The following is a 24,983-nucleotide window of genomic DNA, read 5'->3' as shown; positions in this document are numbered from 1 at the left end:
GAAAATGTCCATAATAGAAAAAGTTTTTATTCTATGTGTCCTCCTTCTTTCTCAGTAACTGCCTTCACACGCTTCCTGAAACTTGCACAAGTGTTCCTCAAATATTCGGGTGACAACTTCTCCCATTCTTCTTTAACTCTTTAAGTGCCAGACAGTTAAGGGGCTAATAAGCCTTAAAAGTGCCACAGAATTTGGCCGTTTTTCAGTATTTCGCGTCGTTTTTATAATATTTGAAGAATCCTGCAGGAAACCGCTCGGTAACATCCGACCGATTGCTGATTAGATCCAAAACGCACCGGACGCAGCCGATTCATTATTGATCGTAATTTGCATAATTTATAATAATAATAATAATAATAATAATAATAATAATCTTTATTTATATAGCACTTTTCATACATTAAAAACTGTAGCACAAAGTGCTTTACATATCAGTTTAAAAATCAGCAATTTTGCTTCCCCACCCTGTGTATATATATATATATATATATATATATATATATATATATATATTTAGGTGTGAATGTGAGAGTGAGTGTTTGTCTATATGTTCAGCCCTGCGATGAACTGGCGACTTGTCCAGGGTGTACCCTGCCTTCGCCCCTATGTAGCTGGGATAGGCTCCAAGTGACCCCCGTGACCCTAGTGAGGATAAAGCGGGTTCAGAAAATGAATGTATTGTATATTATTAACATTGCATTTATTTTCCGGTTGTTCATATTTGTTCATGTTATGTTCAAGTACAGTTTGTAGATGTGAACATTTTCATTACAGAATTTGACTTTTTTCACTCAAAAACATAGAGAAAACTTTGGCGTTGACATTCTTTATCAGTTCTTATTCTATTATTTATATTATGTTTTTTTTAGTAGGTTAAAGTGAAAAAATAATAGACAGATGAGATAGATGAAGTTGTGCTGAAAAAACAGATCCCAAACATGGGTATAGTAAACATTTGTTTATATAGTATATAAAGGCAAAATCAAAAGGACTGAAAAACAGACAAAATAGGCTCAGACCACTAAGGGTTAATATTTGAATGTTTCTGACACAGAAGGGACACTGTGCCAATTATTTTATTTTATTTTTTTTTTTTTTAAGTACAACTTGGTTAAATTATTTCAGTGTGTGTATTAGTACTTTTTGAACATTTTGAGCACAGTTTCAACAATACTGCGATAATAATGATAACTGTGATAATTTTGGTCACAGTAACCCTGACATGACATTTTCATATGGTTCCATCCTGATCTCTAACTTCACTGTCTGTATAAACATGTCACACGTGTCTCTGTGTTTGTTCAGACGACACGGAGTGAGTTCGACTCCAGCGAGTACGAGGTGCGGCGCCGCTACCAGGACTTCCTGTGGCTCCGAGGTCGACTGGAGGAAAGCCACCCCACGCTCATCGTCCACGTACGTGTCTGCAGAGTGCATCATCTGCAGCACACACACACGCACACACACACACACACACACACACACACACACACACACACACACACACTGTCATCTGCTGAGCACTCACTGTTCGTGTTTCCCATAATCCTCTGGGTGCAGTTTTCCACACAGATCTGTGGTCCCAGTACTTTTGGATGGTTCTACTGGTACTTAAGGTTCCAGTCGTTTTCCAGCTGCTGTGTTTGATCCATTCAGTCCTGGTTTACACGTCAGCGTACAGCGAACTATGTCCTAATGAAAGAATGTGTGGTTTTGAAAGCACTGGAGTCAGAAAACATCTGAACCTCCTGCACTGAGACTGATGAATGGAAATATAGAAGAGAAGAGAAGAGAAGAGAACAGAACAGAACAGAATAGAATAGAACAGAGATAGAATAGGATAGAATGGAATGGGATGGAATAGAATAGAATAGAATAGAATAGAATAGAATAGAATAGAATAGAATAGAATAGAATAGAATAGAACAGAGATAGAATAGGATAGAATGGAATGGGATGGAATAGAATAGAATAGAATAGAATAGAATAGAATAGAACAGAATAGCGTAGAGCGGAGTGGAGTGGAATAGAATAGAACGGAACATAATAGAATAGGATAGAATAGAATAGAATGGGCTTTCTTGTCATTACACCATCGCCTCTGCCAGTGACTGTGCACTTCCTTCTAAATAACACAATAAGACACAGATGTACAAAACAAAAATATAAAATAGTGTACAATCCAAATGAGCTCCCACAGATGTAATCAGATGTAATCAGATGTAATCACATGTAATCAGATGTAATCACATGTAGTCACCGTGGTGTCTGGGGCTTAATCCTGGACCTGTGCTGTGTCCTCAGCCGCTGCCGGAGAAGTTTGTGATGAAAGGCATGGTGGAGCGCTTCAACGACGGCTTCATCGAGACCAGGAGGAAAGCCTTGCACCGCTTCCTCAACAAGATCTCAGAGCACCCGGTCCTGTCCTACAGCCAGCACTTCAAAGTCTTCCTGACCGCACAGGTGGGAACCAGGTGGACTAAGGGACCCTTAAAGACCCTTAAAGACCCAAACGTCCACCTTTAACCCTTAAAGACCCAAACGTCCACCTTTGACCCTTAAAGACCCAAACGTCCACCTTTGACCCTTAAAGACCCAAACGTCCACCTTTGACCCTTAAAGACCCAGACGTCCACCTTTAACCCTTAAAGACCCAAATGTCCACCTTTGACCCTTAAAGACCCAGACGTCCACCTTTAACCCTTAAAGACCCAAATGTCCACCTTTGACCCTTAAAGACCCAAATGTCCACCTTTAACCCCTAAAGACCCAAACGTCCACCTTTGACCCTTAAAGACCCAGACGTCCACCTTTAACCCTTAAAGACCCAAACGTCCACCTTTAACCCTTAAAGACCCAAACGTCCACCTTTGACCCTTAAAGACCCAAATGTCCACCTTTAACCCTTAAAGGCCCAGACGTCCACCTTTAACCCTTAAAGACCCAAACGTCCACCTTTAACTCTTACAGACCCAAACGTCCACCTTTAACCCTTAAAGACCCAGACGTCCACCTTTAACTCTTACAGACCCAAACGTCCACCTTTAACCCTTAAAGACCCAGACGTCCACCTTTAACCCTTAAAGACCCAAACGTCCACCTTTAACTCTTACAGACCCAAACGTCCACCTTTAACCCTTACAGACCCAAACGTCCACCTTTAACCCTTACAGACCCAAACGTCCACCTTTAACCCTTACAGACCCAAACGTCCACCTTTAACCCTTAAAGACCCAAACGTCCACCTTTGACCCTTAAAGACCCAAATGTCCACCTTTAACCCTTAAAGGCCCAGACGTCCACCTTTAACCCTTAAAGACCCAAACGTCCACCTTTAACTCTTACAGACCCAAACGTCCACCTTTAACCCTTAAAGACCCAGACGTCCACCTTTAACTCTTACAGACCCAAATGTCTGTTATTTATAGACATAATGTAATTTATTTTTTTTCCATCAAACCCAGTAGTAAATCTGCAGTCATTCTTTTGTGTGGGTTCTTCTGCTGTTATTATTTGACTGTAGATCACACTGGTCTGTATGTGGAACCGACACTAAAATGAGTTCCACAGCCTGGACTGTGGAACTCATCCCAGGGGTCGGATTGGAACCTTTAGTGGGCCACATGTTTGACACCCCTGGGTTAATGTAACAGGAGTCGCATTTAAGTTTAATGCTCAGTAATTCTACAGGAACAGAATTAGTCAGTGCCATCCAAACTGAAATGAGACTGTGTTCCATTCCAGTGTTGCTTTAGTTGATTCTATCTGAGCCTCATTCAGTCCAGTCACATTCCATGGTGTGTCAGCTGCAGGTGGAGGAGACTATCTGGTCTGGAATGTGTACCAGAGATAAACTGAAGGTTACTGAAGGCTCAGCATTCTTTACCAGTCCACAGCCGAGGTTTTAAACTCTGTGTAAAGCATCGAATAATAGAGGATTACACTGTCGAAACCAGCGAGCGCATTCAGATACAGTGCATTAGATATAAAGGAAATATGTATCACAATATCATCATATATGCACCAAGGTTATTATCGTCAACAAAAACTAATGAAATGACCAAAACTAGAATTGTAAAAACATTTTCGTTAACTGAAATAAATAAAAAGTATAATTAAAAGAAAAAAACGATAACTAACTGAAACTGTATTGTGTGTTTACAAAACTAACTAAAACGGAAAATTCCCTTCGTTTTTGTCTTTGTCAATGTTGGATTGATACGACATCGATTTATTTCGCTCTAGCAGTTTTCTGTGCTGTCACCATACGACACTTTTTGGTCCGTCACTTGTGGTTTCCAGTCGTCTTCTGGTCCCCACTCTACCTGGAAACATGGAGACTAAAGTTGGGAGAAAGCAGCAGAGTCCTGTCTGGGATTTATCTGAATACGACAACAGAGAAGAAGAGAAAAGAGACGACTAAACTACAACTAAACTAAAACTAAGCATGTAGAAAAAAATGAAAACTAATAAAAAACTATCAAACCTGCTCTAAAAAACGAATTGAAATTAGTTGAATTAGAGAAAAAAAGTCAAAACTAAATAAAACTAAACTAGAATGAAAAATCCAAAACTATTAGAACCTTGACATGCACTATAAATGCACTATTTTATACAGACTTGGTTCATAGATATATGTATACTGTTAATACGGTTCATATTGTTCATATACAAACTGTTGATACTGTAAATTTGAGTCTGCTCATATTTTGTCCATTTTTATTTTTCATTCTACAACGGTGTATTAGGGCCACATAAGAAAATAAAAACACTTGTCCCTACGAGAATAAAGTCATAAAATATTGAGATAAAACTCTGAGAATAATGATATATATTGTAATAATAATATGAGAATAAAGTCAAATACAAAAAGAGTCATAATATTGCAAGAATGAAGTCATAGTTTAAAAAAGAAATACTAATTTAGTGAAAATAATGGACTTTTCGTTATTTTCGTTATTTTTCCAGAATAAAGCATAATTCTATTCTATTCTATTCTATTCTATTCTATTCTATTCTATTCTATTCTATTCTATTTTCTATTGTATTCTATTGTATTCTATTGTATTCTATTGAAATGTATTTTATTTTATTCCATTCCATTGTATTTTATTTTGTTCTATTCTCTTCCATTGTCAGTAACAGTGGCTTTGTGGTCTTTGCGTGGTGCGTTTGTGGTCTTTGTGTGGTGTGTTTGTGGTCTTTGTGTGGTGCGTTTGCTGTCTTTGTGTGGTGCGTTTGTGGTCTTTGTGTGGTGGGTTCGTGGTCTTTGTGTGGTGTGTTTGTGGTCTTTGTGTGGTGCGTTTGTGGTCTTTGTGTGGTGGGTTCGTGGTCTTTGTGTGGTGCGTTTGTGGTCTTTGTGTGGTGTGTTTGTGGTCTTTGTGTGGTGTGTTTGTGGTCTTTGTGTGGTGCGTTTGTGGTCTTTGTGTGGTGCGTTTGTGGTCTTTGTGTGGTGTGTTTGTGGTCTTTGTGTGGTGCGTTTGTGGTCTTTGTGTGGTGTGTTTGTGGTCTTTGTGTGGTGCGTTTGTGGTCTTTGTGTGGTGTGTTTGTGGTCTTTGTGTGGTGTGTTTGTGGTCTTTGTGTGGTGCGTTTGTGGTCTTTGTGTGGTGGGTTCGTGGTCTTTGTGTGGTGGGTTCGTGGTCTTTGTGTGGTGTGTTTGTGGTCTTTGTGTGGTGCGTTTGTGGTCTTTGTGTGGTGCGTTTGTGGTCTTTGTGTGGTGCGTTTGTGGTCTTTGTGTGGTGGGTTCGTGGTCTTTGTGTGGTGTGTTTGTGGTCTTTGTGTGGTGTGTTTGTGGTCTTTGTGTGGTGCGTTTGCGGTCTTTGTGTGGTGCGTTTGTGGTCTTTGTGTGGTGGGTTCGTGGTCTTTGTGTGGTGTGTTTGTGGTCTTTGTGTGGTGCGTTTGCGGTCTTTGTGTGGTGCGTTTGTGGTCTTTGTGTGGTGGGTTCGTGGTCTTTGTGTGGTGTGTTTGTGGTCTTTGTGTGGTGTGTTTGTGGTCTTTGTGTGGTGCGTTTGCGGTCTTTGTGCGGTGCGTTTGTGGTCTCCTCCAGGAGCTGACGTCCCACAGGAAACAGGGTCCGGGCTTCCTGAGCAGGATGGGGGAGACGGTCAGGGCCGTGGCTAACTCTGTCCGAGGCCTGAGGAGCCGTCCAGAGGAGTTCAGCGTCATGCAGGAGTACGTGGACCACTTCAGCACCAAGATCTGCTCTGTGGACAAAGTCACCCAGAGGATCATCAAGGAGCAGAGAGGTAGGACGGCCTCTAAGCCACGCCCCCACTGGGCGTAAACCCTCTGCAGACTGACAGGACAACAGGACGCCCAGGTGCATTCATGTCTTATTTGAAATAAAAGCGGCAGAAAATGTTTTTTTTTTTTTTTTTTTGCCCATTTTTTGGACCTTTGTTTTCAGGAAGAACGTAACTTTCAATATCTGGTCAATTATTATTAATTATTCTATTCTAAGTAATAAATGCTTCAAACGGTGTGCTCTAGTAAAAACGAAAAAGGCGGACTTTCCATTTTTTACATATTTATTAGGAAAAACTACAGAAGAGGATTAGGGCCTCCATAAAAAAAAATAAGGTCCAGCATATTTTTTCATTGTTATTCTGAGAAAAAGTCAGAATTCTCACTTTAATCTCGGAATTCTGACTTTTTATTTTCTTATTTTCTCATTCTTTTAATTTTTTTTTTTTAATTACTGTTCTGAGATTAAAGTCAGAATTCTGATGGAAAAAAAAAAGTCAGAATTTTGACTTTTTTCTCAGAGTTCTGACTTTTTATTTTCTCAGAATTCTGACTTTCTATTTTCTTATTTTCTGATTCTTTTAATTTTTTTGAATTACTGTTCTAAGATTAAAGTCAGAAGTCTGAGGGAAAAAAAGTCAGAATTCAGACTTTTTTTTTCTCACAATTCTGACTTTTTATTTTCTTATTCTTTTCTTTTTTTTTTTTTATTATTGTTCTCAGTCAAAATTCCGAGAAAAAAAGTCTGAATTCCAACTTTTTTTCTCAGAATAATGATAAAAAAAACATATTGGACCTTAATTTTAAAAGTTTTTTCCAGTGGCCCTTATCCTCTTCCATAAAAAACAACTGTAAATGTCCGTAATGAAACTTTTTGAGATGTCAAAAATAAACTTTCCTCTATTTTCCATCAGCTCAAAGATGCTTTTTGGTCTTGACTGCGTAAACAGTTCAGGAATTACAGTAATTTGATTGTTGTAAAGTGCAAAAGGTAGCACTCGTTAAAGGATTAAAAAAAAAAGGAAGACATGGTTTGGACGCTGAGGTGATGAGTGAAAGAACAAACCAGTGTTCGTAAAAGTGAACACACGTGCTTCTCCTGGTCTTAAAGGTGAAAACACACAAATGTTCCGCATGAGTTTAACAGCGAAAGCATGGAAAGGTCAAACCCTGATTAAAATGGTAAAAAAAACTGGAACATTTACATCCACCTTAAAAAAAACAAAACATGCAAATGTGTCACATGACCTGAAAGTTGACTCAGATGCCACACTTAAAGCCCCACACCTGGTCTTACAGGTACAAACATGCACAATTATGCACCATTGTAAAGGTGAAACACAAACACTGAACCTGGGTTTGAGTTTGAAATCAACATTTAAAGGTGCAAATGTTTCAACTGGTTTTAAAGGTGAAAACATGCATGTGTCACACACCATCTTAAAGCAGAGTTCCTGCAGTAGATGGAAGTTATTACTGTACTTTCCGGGCTATAAGTCCCACCTGACTATAAGCCACAGGTGTCCATGTCGTCACATGACATATTTCCACAGACAGATGGTAAACAGACAGATGATTTAAATATCTATTTCCTTCACTGCTTTTTTCCAAACAGTGTCTGGAACACGGCAGTCAAACGTCAGGAACAGGCTGGTTCACAAACCCAGAACAGTCATTAAACCACTGCAGTCGTCTTCTTCAGTGTTCTTCAGTTGAACATCCTCAAAGGCTCTGTCACATTCCTTCTACATCTCTCCTCCATTGTTGCTCAATGGCACTTCGGTGCTGCAGCTCTATTTCCTTCTTAGACAGACGCATCGATTGCTTTTAACGTAAAAGCTGCAAAATCTGCATTTCTTTGTGTGTTTTCCACGATGAGGGTTTGTGCAAATGATTGTTCAAAGTTCAGATTTAAACTCCTCCTCTTCATCACCTCTTCCTCCTGTCTGTCTCACTTTTGTGCTTCCTGTTAGAGCGCCCCCTGGAGGACGTTAGCCCGTATAAAGCTATACTCGAGCTGCATCGCTGTATAAGCCACAGGGTTCAAAACAAGAAAAAAGTAGCGGCTTATAGTCCAGAAAGTACAGTATTTACAGTCAGAGCAGGAAAAATATTAGAGACATTTAGAGGAAGAACACTGAAAATCAGAGTCATGGAGAAAAAACAAAACAATATTCAGAGAAATTGCTCTTGTTGCTTATTATTTTTGTCAATTTCTTATTCATTTTGTTCATTTTGTACGGATTTCTTTGGTTGTTTTTCTTCATTTTCTTATTTTATTTATTTCAGTGATTTTTTTTTTGCTTTTTGTTCATGTTACTTTTTATTTTGTACATCTTTTTAATTTTATTTAGTATTTATATAATCAAAAAACCAAGGGTTGTTTTTTTTTCTTCAATTTCATTCGGTTTGCGTCTTATTTTGTTGTCGTTGTTTATTATCTTTGTCTTTTTTTTTTAATTGAATTTGTTAACTTTATTGAAATCAGTCATGGAGAAAAAAAATGTTGATATAAATTCAGTCCAAACCATCTGTGAGTCATTTTAGAAACAAAGATAATAATTGAACGCAAACAAACCCAATGCACTGATATCTATCCCATAATATAAAACTACATTCTGACATTAGTCCTTATTGTTTTGGAGTTGAAACAATTATATCATTGATTATTTATTTATTTATTTGTTTTTATTTTTGTTTGATTATTTTGGTCTTTTTTACTGTTTTTTTTTTCATCATTATTTTTTCCAGTTTTGTCCGTTTTGTTGATTATTATGTTGGGTTTTTTTACCCTTTTTAAAAAAAAAAAAAAAGATTATTATTTTCTTCATTTTGTTGATTCTTTTTGTTCATTGTGTTTATTGTTTTGGTCTTTTTTACTCATTTTTTAATTATTTTCTTCATTTTTTTGGAATATTTTTGTTAACTTTCTTGATTTTTTTTACTCAATTTTTAAAAATTATTTTTATTTTGTTGATTGTTGTGGTTTTTTTTGTTTTAACAAATTTTTTAATTATTATGTTCATTTTGTTGATTTTTTTTGGGGGGGTCTTTTTTTTACCCATTTTTAAATCATTTTCTTCATTTTGTTGATTCCTTTTGTCCATTTTGTTTATTGTTTTGGTCTTTTTTTTATATTCATTTTTAAATTATTTTCTTCATTTTCCTTATTTTCGTTCATTTTCGTTCATTTTGTTTATTGTTTTGGTCTTATTATTCGGACATTAGTCCTTATTGTTTTGGATCCCAGACCTCTTAGAACACAAACACCTGGATTCAGCGGGTCCACAGACTTCAGTCCATTTGTGTCTGACTTTAATTACGATCTGAGGATAATGATGGGATCTGTGTTAGAGGCTTAAATATTGTGTCCTCGTCTGCGTTCCGTTCCTGTGTTTAGTCTGTCGTCTGTGTGCAGAGTACCTGGACGAACTGAGGCAGTACGGGCCTACCTACACCCAGTGGGCGGAGCTAGAGGAGGACCTGGCCGAGCCTCTGAAGGGCGTGGCCGACTGCGTGGAGCGCTGCAGTCAGGAAACAGAGGAGCAGATCCAGCAGCTGTCTGAGGTTCTGGTGCCGGCGCTGCACGAGTACGTCCTGTGTGCGGAGACACTGAAGGTGAGTGGGCGGAGTCTGCATCTGTACGGGCTGGTTCTGTGGGCGGAGTCTACCATCTGTACGGGCTGGTTCTGTGGGCAGAGTCTGACATCTGTGCGGGCTGGTTCTGTGGGCGGAGTCTGACATCTGTACGGGCTGGTTCTGTGGGCGGAGTCTACCATCTGTACGGGCTGGTTCTGTGGGCGGAGTCTACCATCTGTACGGGCTGGTTCTGTGGGCGGAGTCTACCATCTGTACAGGCTGGTTCTGCTGGTTCTGTGGGCGGAGTTTTCCATCTGTACAGGCTGGTTCTGCTGGTTCTGTGGGCGGAGTTTTCCATCTGTGCGGGCTCGTTCTGTGGGCGGAGTCTACCATCTGTATGGGCTCGTTCTGTGGGCGGAGTCTACCATCTGTACGGGCTGGTTCTGTGGGCGGAGTCCTCCATCTGTATGGGCTGGTTCTGCTGGTTCTGTGGGCGGAGTCTTCCATTTGTACGGGCTGGTTCTGTGGGCGGAGTCTACCATCTGTCTGGGCTGGTTCTGTGGGTGGAGTCTTCCATCTGTAAGGGCTGGTTCTGCTGGTTCTGTGGGTGGAGTCTTCCATCTGTACGGGCTGGTTCTGTGGGTGGAGTCTACCATCTGTATGGGCTGGTTCTGCTCGTTCTGTGGGTGGAGTCTTCTATCTGTATGGGCTGGTTCTGAGGGCGGAGTCTACCATCTGTACGGGCTGGTTCTGTGGGCGGAGTCTACCATCTGTACGGGCTGGTTCTGTGGGCGGAGTCTACCATCTGTACAGGCTGGTTCTGCTGGTTCTGTGGGCGGAGTTTTCCATCTGTACAGGCTGGTTCTGCTGGTTCTGTGGGCGGAGTTTTCCATCTGTGCGGGCTCGTTCTGTGGGCGGAGTCTACTATCTGTATGGGCTCGTTCTGTGGGCGGAGTCTACCATCTGTCTGGGCTGGTTCTGTGGGTGGAGTCTTCCATCTGTAAGGGCTGGTTCTGCTGGTTCTGTGGGTGGAGTCTTCCATCTGTACGGGCTGGTTCTGTGGGTGGAGTCTACCATCTGTATGGGCTGGTTCTGCTCGTTCTGTGGGTGGAGTCTTCTATCTGTATGGGCTGGTTCTGAGGGCGGAGTCTTCCATCTGTATGGGCTGGTTCTGCTGGTTCTGTGGGCAGAGTCTTCCATCTGTATGGGCTGGTTCTGTGGGCGGAGTCTTCCAGCTGTATGGGCTGGTTCTGTGGGTGGAGTCTTCCATCTGTATGGGCTGGTTCTGTGGGTGGAGTCTTCCATCTGTATGGGCTGGTTCTGCTGGTTCTGTGGGCGGAGTCTTCCATCTGTATGGGCTGGTTCTGTGGGCGGAGTCTTCCAGCTGTATGGGCTGGTTCTGTGGGCGGAGTCTTCCATCTGTATGGGCTGGTTCTGTGGGCGGAGTCTTCCAGCTGTATGGGCTGGTTCTGCTGGTTCTGTGGGCGGAGTCTTCCATCTGTATGGGCTGTTCTGTGGGCGGAGTCTTCCATCTGTATGGGCTGGTTCTGTGGGCGGAATCTCCCATCTGTATGGGCTGGTTCTGCTGGTTCTGCTGGTTCTGTGGGCGGAGTCTTCCATCTGAACGGGCTGGTTCTGAGGGCGGAGTCTTCCATCTGTATGGGCTGTTCTGTGGGCGGAGTCTTGCATCTGTATGGGCTGGTTCTGCTGGTTCTGTGGGCGGAGTCTTCCATCTGAACAGGCTGGTTCTGTGGGCGGAGTCTTCCATCTGAACGGGCTGGTTCTGTGGGCGGAGTCTTGCATTTGTATGGGCTGGTTCTGCTGGTTCTGTGGGCGGAGTCTTCCATCTGAACGGGCTGGTTCTGTGGGCGGAGTCTTGCATCTGTATGGGCTGGTTCTGCTGGTTCTGTGGGCAGAGTCTTCCATCTGTGTGGGCTGGTTCTGCTGGTTCTGTGGGCGGAGTCTTCCATCTGTGTGGGCTGGTTCTGCTGGTTCTGTGGGCGGAGTCTTCCATCTGTATGGGCTGGTTCTGTGGGCGGAGTCTTCCATCTGTATGGGCTGGTTCTGCTGGTTCTGTGGGCGGAGTCTTCCATCTGTATGGGCTGGTTCTGCTGGTTCTGTGGGCGGAGTCTTCCATCTGTACGGGCTGGTTCTGTGGGCGGAGTCTTCCATCTGTATGGGCTGGTTCTGCTGGTTCTGTGGGCGGAGTCTTCCATCTGTATGGGCTGGTTCTGCTACTGAGTGAAATTAGAGAGACAGCAGTAGGTAAGGTACTTAATGGAACCCCCCCCCCCCCTTAGGGTCTGTTAGTACCTCACCAGTTCACTCTGTGGGCATCATGACTCAATAATTGATTCTGTTTTTGTTACTAAATGTTAGTCAGTTATTATTCAGTGTTGTTGTAATGCAGTTATTTATAACAGACACACACCAACCTGAGCCCCCCCACCATTATAAAGGGGGGGGGGGGGCTTTATAAGACACCACCACAGCATGAGATCAGTTCCACACTGACTGACTGTTCTGTCTGTCTTTTCTTTTTCTTTCTTTCTTTCTTTCTTTCTTTCTTTCTTTCTTTCTTTCTGTTTTTCCATCTTTCTTTCTTTTCTGTCTTTCTTTTTTCTTTCTTTCTGTCTGTCTTTCTGTCTTTCTTTCTGTTTTTCTTCCTGTTTTTCTTTCTTTTCTGTCTTTCTTTTTCTTTCTGTCTGTCTCTTTCTTTCATTCTTCCTGTTTTTCTTTCTTTTCTGTCTGTTTTTCTGTCTGTTCTTTTTTTCTTTCTCTCTTTCTTTCTTTCTTTCTTTTCTTTCTCTCTTTCTTTCTTTCTTTCTTTTCTGTCTGTTTTCTGTCTGTTCTTTCTTTCTTTCTCTCTTTCTTTCTTTCTTTCTTTCTCTCTTTCTTTTCTTTCTTTCTTTCTTTCTTTTCTGTCTGTTCTTTCTTTCTTTCTCTCTTTCTTTCTTTCTTTCTTTCTTTCTCTCTTTCTTTCTTTCTTTCTTTCTTTTCTGTCTGTTTTCTGTCTGTCTTTTCTTTCTTTCTTTCTTTCTTTCTTTCTCTCTTTCTTTCTTTCTTTTCTGTCTGTTTTTCTGTCTGTTCTTTCTTTCTTTCTTTCTTTCTTTCTTTCTTTCTTTCTTTCTTTCTTTCCAAACTGGGTCATTGTAGTGCAGCTGTATGACAAACAGTAGAAGTAGAATATCAGACCAAACACACTGTACATAATACATCAGCAGAATAAAAGAGAACTGGTCGAAAACACACATACTGGACCAACTCTAAACTGTACTGTTCACAGTAAATGGTCATTTTTTCAGTAAATGCACACACACATATCACACACACATGTGACATATGTATCACTAAACCCTGTGTTCCTCCAACACCCTGTGACTTTCCTGCTGAACATGCACTGAAGTGTTTTTACCTCCACCAGGAGGCGTTGTGATCACTTTGCTTTGTGTGTTTGTTTGTTTGCATGTTTGTTTGTTAGCAATTTTAAAGGAAAACTCTTCCACCCATCTTTCCCAAATCTTCCCCACAGATAGGCCTAGGCCCTGGGACCAACCCATTACATTTTGGTCCCAGTAGGCCAAAGTTCAAGGTCACAACATCTACAGTTTTCCGTCTGTCATCATTGAGACATTTTCCAAAATTCATCAAAAATTCCAAACAACTTCAATTAGCCTCCAATTGGATCCACCTGTAGCTTAGAACAATCTCTTGTATCTGGACTCTGTGGACATTTACATTTAACATTGAAAATCCCATTTCCCACACATTTAAAATTAGAACTCAACTAATATTGATGTGAATTGAATCTAATTGGACAGACACATGACTGGGACCAAGCTTCAACTGTTTCTGCTGTATGGAACAACCTGGAAACTGTTGGATTTAAACAGAAACAGTCGATCCACACATGCACACCGTTCAGGTGTTTGGTGGAGGTTTGTGTTCTGAACACTTGTTTGATTGTGTTTCAGGCTGTGATGAGGCGCAGAGACAACATCCAGGCGGAGTTTGAGGCAAAAAACGAGGCCCTGGCATCCAGAAAAGCAGACCAAGACGCAGTAAGTACACTACTACACACACACACACACACACACACACACACACACACACACCCTCTCCACACCAGGGTTTGTGTGTGTCCTCTGTCATCTTGCAGAGATTAGGTGTAATAAAGTGAAGTGTGGAGCGGTGGGGGGGCCCTCCCTGTGGGCCGCCCTCAGCTCATATTGGGGAGGGAAACAGGGCTTCCTGGGAGGATTATCTAAATATCCAGGCTTGGCGGCTCAGTGGGAATAAGAGCTGTCAATATTATTTCACAGTGTAAGCCCGGCAGCTAATCGCAGCGTAATGAAAATTCCCACATCCTGTTCAGACGACGAGCACGCTTCAAAATGTCAGGAGACAAACAATGAAGAGCCAGAGTTAGGCCAGCAAAGGACATGACTATTTTTAGACACCTTAGATCTGTGAGTGTGTGTGTGTTTGTATGTGGATCTGGAGGTGTCTACCCCCCCACCACCACCACCACCACCCCCCCAGCTGATATCCAAATCCATCTGTGAGGTTTTAATTAGAGGCAGGACTCAGACCTGTATGTGTTCCTGTTCTAATTAGACTGGATTCAGTCCACCAACCTGCAAACACACACACACACACACACACACACACACAGATACACACACAGATACACACACACACCTACAGATAAGTGTCTGTGTGTGTGTGTGTGTGTGTCTGTCTGCCTTTCTTTCTTTCTTTCTTTCTTTCTTTCTTTCTTTCTTTCTTTCTTTCTTTCTTTGTCTGTCTTTCTGTCTTTCTTTCTGTTTTTCTTTCTTTCTATTTCTGTCACTTTCTTCTCTTTTTTCTTTCTTTCTTTTGTCTTTTTTCCTTTCTTTCTGTCTTTCTTTCGTTTTCTGCCTTTCTTTCTTTCTCTTTTCTTTCTGTCTTTCTTTCTTTCTATTTCTTTCTTTCTTTCTTTCTTTCTTTCTTTCTTTCTTTCTTTCTTTCTTTCTTTCAGGCCCATCCATCCATCCATCCATCTTGTTTTCTTTTTGTCATGTTTACATGTCTTTCTTTCTTTCTTTGTTTTTACAGACTTTAGCTCCGTCAGTGTGTGTGTATGTGCATTTGTAGGTGTCCCCCCCCCCAGCTGATATCCAAATCCATCTGTGTATTTTTAATTAGAGGCAGGACTCAGACCTGTATGTGTTCCTGTTCTAATTAGACTGGATTCAGTCGTCCAGTCCAACACACCTTCAGCAGATCTGCACTAATGAGAAGGGAAATGTCAAACGGAGGCCACTGTTAGTGTTTCCACCAGAGGCTTTAGTCACTGAACACACAAGGACACATGCTGAGCAGAGGGAGACGGACGGACGGACGGACAGATGGGTCAGCTTTCATCAGAAGGAGTGGCCTTTGATTTGATGGATGTAGGAGTTAAGAGGGAAACGTGTCGGGTTAGACGACGGTGATTAAAGTTCTGAAAGGAAACATGACCCGTGGACGCAGGAGCTGACAGTAAAGACAGGATCCACAGAGAAGACGGTGTTTGTCCGAGTTCAAAGAACAGCTGTTCACAAACCTGGGTGCTGATATACAATCAATCAATCAAATTTTATTTATATAGCACCAAATCATAACCAAAGTTATGTCATGACACTTTAAATATCGAGTCAGTCCAAACCAGACTCTAAAGCAGGGCTGTCAAACTCATGTTAGTTCAGTTCCACATTCAGCTAAATCTGATCTGCAGTGGGCCCAACCAGTCAAATAACAACAGAATAATATAGAAATAATGTCAACTCCAAACTTTCCTGTTTTAGAGCGAAAAAAGTAAATTTACATTATGAGAAGGTTTATATCTACAAACTATCCTTTCAAAAGATGTGAATAACATGAACAAACTGAAAAAATCAGTGTAATTTTAACACTATTCTGCCTCAGTTTATCATTTACACATGTACATTATAACTGACAGATCACAGTGGATCTACAAACACACAAAACATTTAATAACAGACAGAATATTGTTAAAATTGCACTTCAGATGTTTCAAAATGTTCATATTTGTTCAGGTTATTCACATTTTTTTTTGAAATTATACTTTGTTTTAGTGTAAATACATGAAAATATTTACATATACAAAGAGAAACATTTGGAGTTGCCATTATTTCTATGTTATTCTGATCGTATTTTACTGGTCCTGCCCACTGCAGATTGAACTGGTCTGAATGTGGAACCTGAACTGAAAGGATTGTAAATTTCTTAGTGTAATTTTTGCATTTCACAGATTCATCCCAAGGGCCGGACTGGACCCTTTGGTGGGCCGGATTTGGCCCCTGGGATTCATGTTTGACACCTGTGCATTAGACTGTGTTCCAATGGGAAATATAATAATATATAAATGATGTCAACTCCAAACTTTTCTCTATTTTTTAGAGCAAAAAAAGTAAAATTACATCATGAAAAGGTTTCCATCTACAAACTATCCTTTCAAAAGATGTGAATAACATGAACAAACTGAAAAAATAAGTGTAATTTTAACAATATTCTGCTTCAGTTTATCATTTACACATGTACATTATAACTGACAGATCACAGTGGATCTACAAACACACAAAACATGTAATAACAGGCAGAATATTGGTAAAATTGTACTTCAGATGTTTCAAAATGTTTCATATTTTTTCAGGTTATTCACTTTTTTTTTTTTTGCGAAATTATGCTTTTAGTGTAAATACATGAAAATATTTACATTTACGAACAGAAACATTTGTATTTGTCATTATTTCTATGTTATTATGATAGTATTTTACTGGTCTGACCCACTGGAGATTGAATTGTTCTGAATGTGGAACCTGAACTAAAAGGATTGTTCATTTTTTAGTGTAATTTTTGCATTTCACAAATTCATCCCAGGGGCCGGGCTGGACCCTTTGGCGGGCCAGATTTGGCCCCCGGGCCACACGTTTGACACCTGTGAGTTATGGATTTTGGATTTGTTTTATTTGCATTGACTCTGATGTAAACTGTTTATTGTAATAGCTGTAACGGTAACGTATCTGATGGAAGCAGATGTTTGAAGGAAGGGGCTGGTATTCGAAGTGTTCTTCATTCTGCTCCTTTCCAATCATTTAGGTTGGAATGAATAAATAAAATTAAATAAAATGAAATGAAAATGAAAAGTGGACCTGTGCAGGACTCTGCTCAGGAGTCGTCAGCTTTTCCTCCACATGAAGATTTTTTGTCGTAAATATTGAACAAGTTTAATATTTACGATCATCGGCCCCCAACCTGTTTCAGAGCCGATTATCTGGACAAATTCACTCTGACCACACCTCAGACCACAGGACAATCTGATAGGACAGACGATAATCTGGGGTTTGGTGTTCTTGGTCTGGACGGGGGAAAATCTGGACAAAAACAGCCGATTATCTTTAAGTGTGAACCCCGCATAAGTGACAGTGGTCCTTGTGTTAGCTGTTCCTCTCATGCTGCAGCAGGGGGCAGTGTTACTCCAGTTTTGCTTCAGTTGGACCCGTTGTCACTCATACGCCATGTAGTCCAGGGTTCTCAAACTCTGTTCTTTCAGGTTCCACATTCAGCCTGATTTGATCTGCAGTGGACCGAACCAGTCAAATAAGAACAGAATAACCGATAAATAATGACAACTGACAATGCTTGTCTTTGTTTTAGTGCAAAAAAACCCCATTAAATTATGAAAATACTTACTTCTATAAACTATCCAAAGAAAATAGATGTCAATAACCTGAAAAAACAGAAATTTCTTCAGAAAAATCAGTGCTACTTTAACAGTCTTCTTCCTCCACTTCTCATTAGTCCATGTGCATTCTGGATCAGATCTCCAAAGACACTAAACACTGAGGAACAGGAAGCAAAGAGTTCATACTGGACTGAATTTAATACAGACATTTCAGGTTGGGCACATTTGTTCAGGTTATTCACATTTTATTGTTACAGGAGAGTTTGTAAATGTAGATATTTTCATAATTTAATGTTATTTTTTGCTCTAAAACAAAGACAAACATTTGTAGTTGTCATTATTTATAGACATAATGTAATATTTTTTTTCCATCAAACCCAGTAGTAAATCTGCAGTCCTTCTTTTGTGTGGGTTCTTCTGCTGTTATTATTTGACTGTAGATCAGATTGGTCTGGATGTGGAACCCACACTAAAACGAGTTCCACAGCCTGGACTGTGGAATTTATACACTTTGTAAATTCCTCCCAGGGGTCGCATGTTTGACACCCCTGATGTAGTCTGTCTCATTTCAAACACAGATACGCTTCCTTCTACTTAAAGATCACATAGACACAAACCTACAAATGAAGTTTTTCTCATATTCACAAACAAACAGCAACGAGACACATTTAAGTCCAACCTGGTCCACTGACTTCACCCTTAAAGCACTGATATTTGTCTTTTTTTTATTATTTCCAAACCACCTTTCTGGTGTCATAACTCAGAAGAAGAGTAGAAGATGGACCTGTGGAGTTGAATTAATGAAGAACTCAGACCCAAGCAGAGCATTTACACCAGGGCTGTCAAACATGCATCCCGGGGCCCAAATGCGTCCCCCTCAAAGGTTCCAGTCCGACCCCTGGGATGAATTTACAAAGTGTATAAATTCCACAGTCCAGGCTGTGGAACTCATTTTAGTGTGGGTTCCACATCCAGACCAATCTGATCTACAGTCAAATAAGAACAGCAGAAGAACCCACACAAAAGAAGGACTGCAGATTTACTACTGGGTTTGATGGGAAAAATAATAATATTACATTATGTCTGTAAATAATGACAACTTCAAATGTTTGTCTTTGTTTTAGTGCAAAAAATCACATTAAATTATGAAAATATTTCCATTTCCAAACTCTCCTGTAACAATAAAATGTGAATAACCTGAACAAATGTGTCCAACCTGAAATGTCTGTATTAAATTCAGTCCAGTTTGAACTCTTTTCTTCCTGTTCCTCAGTGTTTAGTGTCTTTGGAGATCTGATCCAGAATGCACATGGACTAATGAGAAGTGGAGGAAGAAGACTGTTAAAGTAGCACTGATTTTTCTGAAGAAATTTCTGTTTTTTCAGGTTATTTACATTTTTTTGGTTTGAATAGTTTATAAAAGTAAGTATTTGCATAATTTAATTTTTTTTTTTTGCACTAAAACAAAGACAAACATTGTCAATTAACATTATTTATCGGTTATTCTGTTTTTATGTGACTGGTTGGGTCCACTGCAGATCAAATCAGGCTGAATGTGGGACCTGATGAACAGGAGTTAGACCCCCCTGCCCTAGATCCTCTTCAGAGCAGATCCCACAGTCAGGCTGAAGTCCTGCTGTTCTTCGGTTTGACGTGTTCCTCCAGTTCCTTCTGTTTAAGACAGTTTTGTGCCGTTCTTGGGCTTTCACTACCCTTTGAAGACCTTCAGTGATGTTTAAAGCAGGGCTGTGGGGGTCAGTCCAAGGCCCGGAGCTTCTGTCTCTGGAGATTCTTGGTAGTGGATTTATTTCATGGTCTTTTATCTTCAGTTCTTCAGATGCTGTGATGCTCTCCATTAGAATACGCTGGTATGCTGTGGAGTACAATCTCCCTTCCTTTTGTTCTTGCAGAACTCACTAGATCACAAGCCCACAGCAGCACATGTCCTCCCCAGTGCTCAAGAAGGTTTGCTTTTCATGAAATTCTGCTCTATTTTTCCTCCAAAATGTGCCTTTGCTGATCAGCCCCAGGGGTTAATTTAGAAGGAAGTAAGTGGTGAAAGATAAGATGGTGACAAACAGCACATTTAAAAGGCAAAATCTCAAACCTTCACTTCACAAAATACATTTTTGGCCATAACTCAACATTAGGGATGTAACGATTACCGGTATATTGATAAATGGCGGTAAAATCAGACGGTTAGTATCACTGTTTAAATTCTAATTATCATGAGAACCGTGTTTGATTACCACACTTTTCTGAAGAAAAAACCCTATGGAAAGATCTGCTTTGATGTCAAATATTTGAGTATAGTTTTAATTTATTACAATTTTAATTTTCTATACCTAATATTTGGAACCAATATTCACTTTTAAAGTCTTTGAAAAGGTTCGTTAAGCATCTGTGTGTTATTTATGCAATAAATTATATACATTTTTCAAATTGAATTTTATATTTTTTTGTGTTTTTTGTCCTTTTATGTTTTTATAGTAGGTTAAAGTGAAAAAAATAATAGACAGATGAAACAGATGAAGTTGTGCTGAAAAAACAGATCCCAAACATGGGTATAGTAAACATTTGTTTCTATAGTATATAAAGGCCAAATCAAAAGGACTGAAAAACAGACAAAATAGGCTCAGACCACTAAGGGTTAATATTTGAATGTTTCTGCAACAGAAGGAACATTGGGACTATTATTTTATTAGTTTTTTTTTTTTGTTTTTTTTTTAAATACAACTTGGTTAAATTATTTCAGTGTGTGTATCAGTACTTTTTGAACATTTTGAGCACAGTTTCAATAATACCGTGATAGTAATGATAACCGTGATATGAAATTTTCATATGGTTCCATCCCTAATGGTGACACACAGTACAGTTAAAATACAATTTCTCAAACCCTCACTTCACAAAATACATTTTTGGCCATAACTCGACATGGTGCCATCGTCTGATCTGACTCAGATTACAGTTGAAGCCTCCAAGTGTCCATGAATCTGTGGATTATTTCCTCTGTTAATATATTAGTTGGTTGGTCTTTAGTAGGGATTCATATATTTTATATAAATAATGTCAACTCCAAACTTTTCTCAATGTTTCAGAGCAAAAAAAGTAAATTTACATTATGAAAAGGTTTACGTCTACAAACTATCCTTTCAAAAGATGTGAATAACGTGAACAAACTGAAAAAATCAGTGTAATTTTAACAATATTCTGCCTCAGTTTATCATTTCCACATGTTCATTAGAACTGACAGATCACAGTGGATCTACAAACACACAAAACATTTAATAACAGACAGAATAGTGTTAAAATTATACTTCTCTTAAGACATTTCAGGTTATTCATGTTTTTTGCAAAATTAAACTTTGTTTTAGTGTAACTACATGAAAATATTTATATTTACAAACAGAAAATTTTGGAGTTGTCATTATTTGTATGTTATTCTGATCGTATTTGACTGAATCCTGCCCACTGCAGATTGAACTGGTCTGAATGTGGAACCTGAACTAAAAGGATTGTTCATATCTTAGTGTAATTTTTGTATTTCATAAATTCATCACCAGGGCCGGACTGGACCCTTTGGAGGGCCAGATTTGGCCCCCAGGCTGCATGTTTGACACCGGTGCCTTATCCTGTCCTATGACCAGGTTATCACAGGACTATGGGACCAAACGCATGTCTTAGACGTCATGTGAAAGGGAACATATTCTATTTCCATTTTCGTCTCGTCCATCAGGTTAAACAGGGACTGTAACCGCTGTATTCTGTGAAGGTCTTTTCTTTTAATGCCTTGGATCAGTCCTCCTCCTCCTGCAGATTCTTTCATTCTTATCATGTCTGTCTGAGCAGTTTTATGAGCGTTTCCATCCCAGACTCTTCCAGATCTCACACTGACCTTCACACTTCCCCTAAACTGCCGTCTTTTAATTACATTTCACACTGTCGGAGCGGTTGGGGCTATTTTTTGCTCTCTTCTGGCAGCCGTCCCCTGCATCATGGACATCAGTAACTGTCATTTTTCAGAGTCTTGTAGAGCTGCTTAGAGGAGCCCATGGTCGCTGCAGAAGGTTTAAGCTGAGATGACCACCAGCGGACATGTCCTAAGGCCTACTGTTGGTGGACCAGAGGCCGTTGAACTCATTAAGGTCTGAGTCCCTGAAACCAGAATCTCAGACCTAGTGTTTGTTCGTGACAGGATGATTTAGTTATTACTGAGATGTGTTTAATGTTGCATGTCCTCAAAAGGCTGTTTTTACATCTTCAGTATCAGGGCTGTCAAACTCATTTCAGTTCAGGGGCCACATTCACCCCAGTATGATGTCAAGTGGGCTGGAGCAGTAAAGTAGTACAAGTGAGAATTTGTCATTTGTTCCTTGTGCCAGTATCAACATTTCCTGAAAATTTCATCCAAATCCGTCCATAACTTTTTGACTTATCTTGCTAACAGACAAACAAACAAACAGACAAACCCTGATGAAAACAGAACCTGTGTCGTTTCACTTGGTGGAGGAGTTAAAAAAAATCGCACTATTCTTTTTTTCCACTATCGTGCAGCTCTAAACAGGATAATTCCAGACCTCATTCTCCAGACCTGCTCCTGAAGGATGAGCCTGAATAACAGCATCTGTTTGTGTGTGTGTGTGTGTGTGTGTGTGTGTGTGTGTGTGTGTGTGTGTGTGTGTGTGAAGGTTCTAGTAGTTTTAGATTTTTCATTATAGTTTAGTTTTATTTAGATCTGACTTTTTTTTCTCTAATTCAGTTTGTTTTAGTTCATTTTTAGAGCAGGTTTGCTATTTTTTATTAGTTTTCATTTTTTTTCTAAATGCTTAGTTTTAGTTTAGTCGTCTCTTTTCTCTTCTTCTCTGTCGTCGTATTCAAATCAATCCCAGACAGGACTCTGCTGCTTTAGTCTCCATGTTTCCAGGTAGAGTGGGGACCAGAAGACGACTGGAAACCACAAGTGAACACAAGTGACGGACCCTTAAATATCATATGGTGCCTGCAGCTAAAATTGCTCGAGGGAAATAAATCGATTTTCGTATCAATCCGACGTTGACAAATACGAAAACGCAGGGAATTTTATCCATAATTTTTATCCGTTTTAGTTAGTTTTGTAAACACACAATACAGTTTCAGTTAGTTATCATTTTTTTCTTTTAATTATAGTTTTTATTTATTTCAGTTAACGAAAATGTTTTTACAATTCTAGTTTTTGTCATTTCGTTAATGATAATAACCTTGGTGTGTGTGTGTGTGTGTGTGTGTGTGCGCTTCCATTTGACTGTTCAGACTTGGGTTTAGCATCGGTACAATTAGATTAGATCAGGCATTAAAATGTGATGTTTAAGGTTAATGTGTCCTTCCAAAGATACTGAGAGACTCCTGTGTGTGTGTGCGTGTGTGTGTGTGTGTGTGTGTGTGTTAAGTCCATGTTAAGCATGCTTTGCTTATTGAACTTGAGTAAATGCCGTTGTCGGTCTAAATGTCATGCAGCTAATCGGTGCTGAGGCTCAGACGATCCAGTTGCAAACAGCAGCTCGATAACATCTGATCATCTGCAGACCAATCAGAACGTGTGCTTTGGATCTTTATAGTCTCACAGGGTCACGGATCATCTTGTTTTAAGATAATCACAATACACTGTGGCTATAATTGTCCTTTTTTTTACCTCACTGATATCCCTGTTTGTAGGACGGTCACTAAAGTGTACTGTCTTTCAAAGCCACAACCATGGAACCACGGTCTGAAAAAAAGAAAAAAAAACACGTTAAAAAATATTTAGAATTGGTGTTACTGACCTTAAAAACCAAACGAAAAAACTAGATACAAATTTACAAATGTGCAAGAACTCTGTCTTGTTTAGGGAGTGTCAGAATCATTAACAGACTCTAAATCACAGGTGTCAAACATGCGTCCCGGGGCCCAAATCCAGCCCGCCAAAGGATCCGATCTGGCCTGTAGGATGGATTTGTGAAATGCAAAAATTACCCTGAAATTATCAACCACTGGTGTAAAAATCATTTTAAGTCAAGTTCCACATACAGACTAATAAGATGTCAGTTGGATCAGACCAGTAAAATATTATTATAATAATCTATAAATAATGACAAGTGCAGATTTAATCTTTGTTTTACTGTAAAAAAGTAAAATTACATGAAAATGTTTAAATTTACAAACTATCCTTTTACAAAAAATGTGAATAACCTGAAATGTCTTAAGTGAAGTAAATGCCATTTTACCCATATTCTGCCTGTTACTAAATGTTTTTTGTGTATTTGTAATTGTTATATAAGTTGTAACACATGTGTAAATGATAAACTGATAAACCGAGGCAGAATATATTTAAAATTGCACTTGTTTTTCTTAAGAAATTTCAAGTTGTTCATATTATTCAGATTTTTAAGGAAACGTTGTAGATGTCAACATGATCATGATGTAATTTTACTTTTTTCATTGTTATTATTTCAGTGGTCCGGCCCACTGCAGATCAAATCAGGCTGAATGTGGAACTGAACTAAAATGAGTTTGACAGCCCTCGTTTAGAAGGTAGATTTAGTCAGTTTGGCCCAACACCCAACCTTTAATAAACTACAAACAACCCAGAAGTCAAAACAACCTTTTTTATACAAAATGTGGTGTTGGGGGGTGTGTGTTAATACAATTACCACCTAAAGCAGTGGAGTCCCACTGGTGTTCACTGTCCTGCTGTTCCAGTATGTGTCAAACATCTATGTTACTATCATTAGCTGTGGTACGTATGTGAAGGAGCAATTATACCAATTAGTATGCGTCACAGATACACAATAATTATTCCTGTCCTCATTACACTGATCATGGCCCGGACCGTCTTTAAGTGTGTGTCACATTCTCCTCCCACAAAACAATTGGTGATGATGAAGCTGACTTGAACTGGGACGTGTGTGTGACGACGTACACAGATACTAAACATTTACATGTTCAATCTGATGTCAAAAAAACCTGCAGACTTTATATTTAAGGACAATATTTGGCTCTTAGCTCCGCCTACTCCTGCGGTTGCATCTGCTTCACTGTTGTTGCCATAGTGACAAAAAACCCTGAACTCCACTTAAGGTACATTCACCTGTTGAATCAGAAAAATGCATGTAGTGATGAACGGTTCATTCCTTCTGATTAAGTCCACACATATTGATTATAATTATATTATTACTGTACCGGTGTTTCAAAGAACAGCCCGTGGTCAAAGTAGAAGAACTGATTTAATTTCACTGCAAAGTCAAATAAAACTAATGTTACAATCACATTTTTAGACCCAGAACGCTGCAGGATGCTTTCAGCCTTTGCATTGGGGATTTTCCCGGCGTTGAACTCAGGTTCATGTAAATGTCAGGATAGGTGATTTCTGTCCCAGATCAGTGTTGGTAGAACAGCTGTTGTTTGGTAGCTTGGATGG

At 39.7% G+C, this 24,983-nt stretch overlaps 1 protein-coding gene across 1 annotated transcript in view; it reads left to right on the top strand.

Moving 5' to 3' along the window:
• Window positions 1-24,983, top strand: part of snx7 (sorting nexin 7) — a 55,142-nt gene that overhangs the window by 5,687 nt on the left and 24,472 nt on the right. Inside the window, exons 3-7 of the mRNA XM_030123291.1 lie at window positions 1,306-1,416; window positions 2,305-2,463; window positions 6,047-6,245; window positions 9,662-9,861; window positions 13,797-13,883. Of these exons, the coding sequence (XP_029979151.1) occupies window positions 1,306-1,416; window positions 2,305-2,463; window positions 6,047-6,245; window positions 9,662-9,861; window positions 13,797-13,883 (756 nt within the window). The remainder of the gene's footprint in view (window positions 1-1,305; window positions 1,417-2,304; window positions 2,464-6,046; window positions 6,246-9,661; window positions 9,862-13,796; window positions 13,884-24,983) is intronic.

The sequence above is a fragment of the Sphaeramia orbicularis genome, chromosome 20 (genome assembly GCF_902148855.1).
Source record: "Sphaeramia orbicularis chromosome 20, fSphaOr1.1, whole genome shotgun sequence".
NCBI lineage: Eukaryota > Metazoa > Chordata > Actinopteri > Kurtiformes > Apogonidae > Sphaeramia > Sphaeramia orbicularis.
The sequence above is the reverse complement of the archived record's forward strand: the minus strand, read 5'-3'. Positions and strand labels throughout refer to the sequence as shown.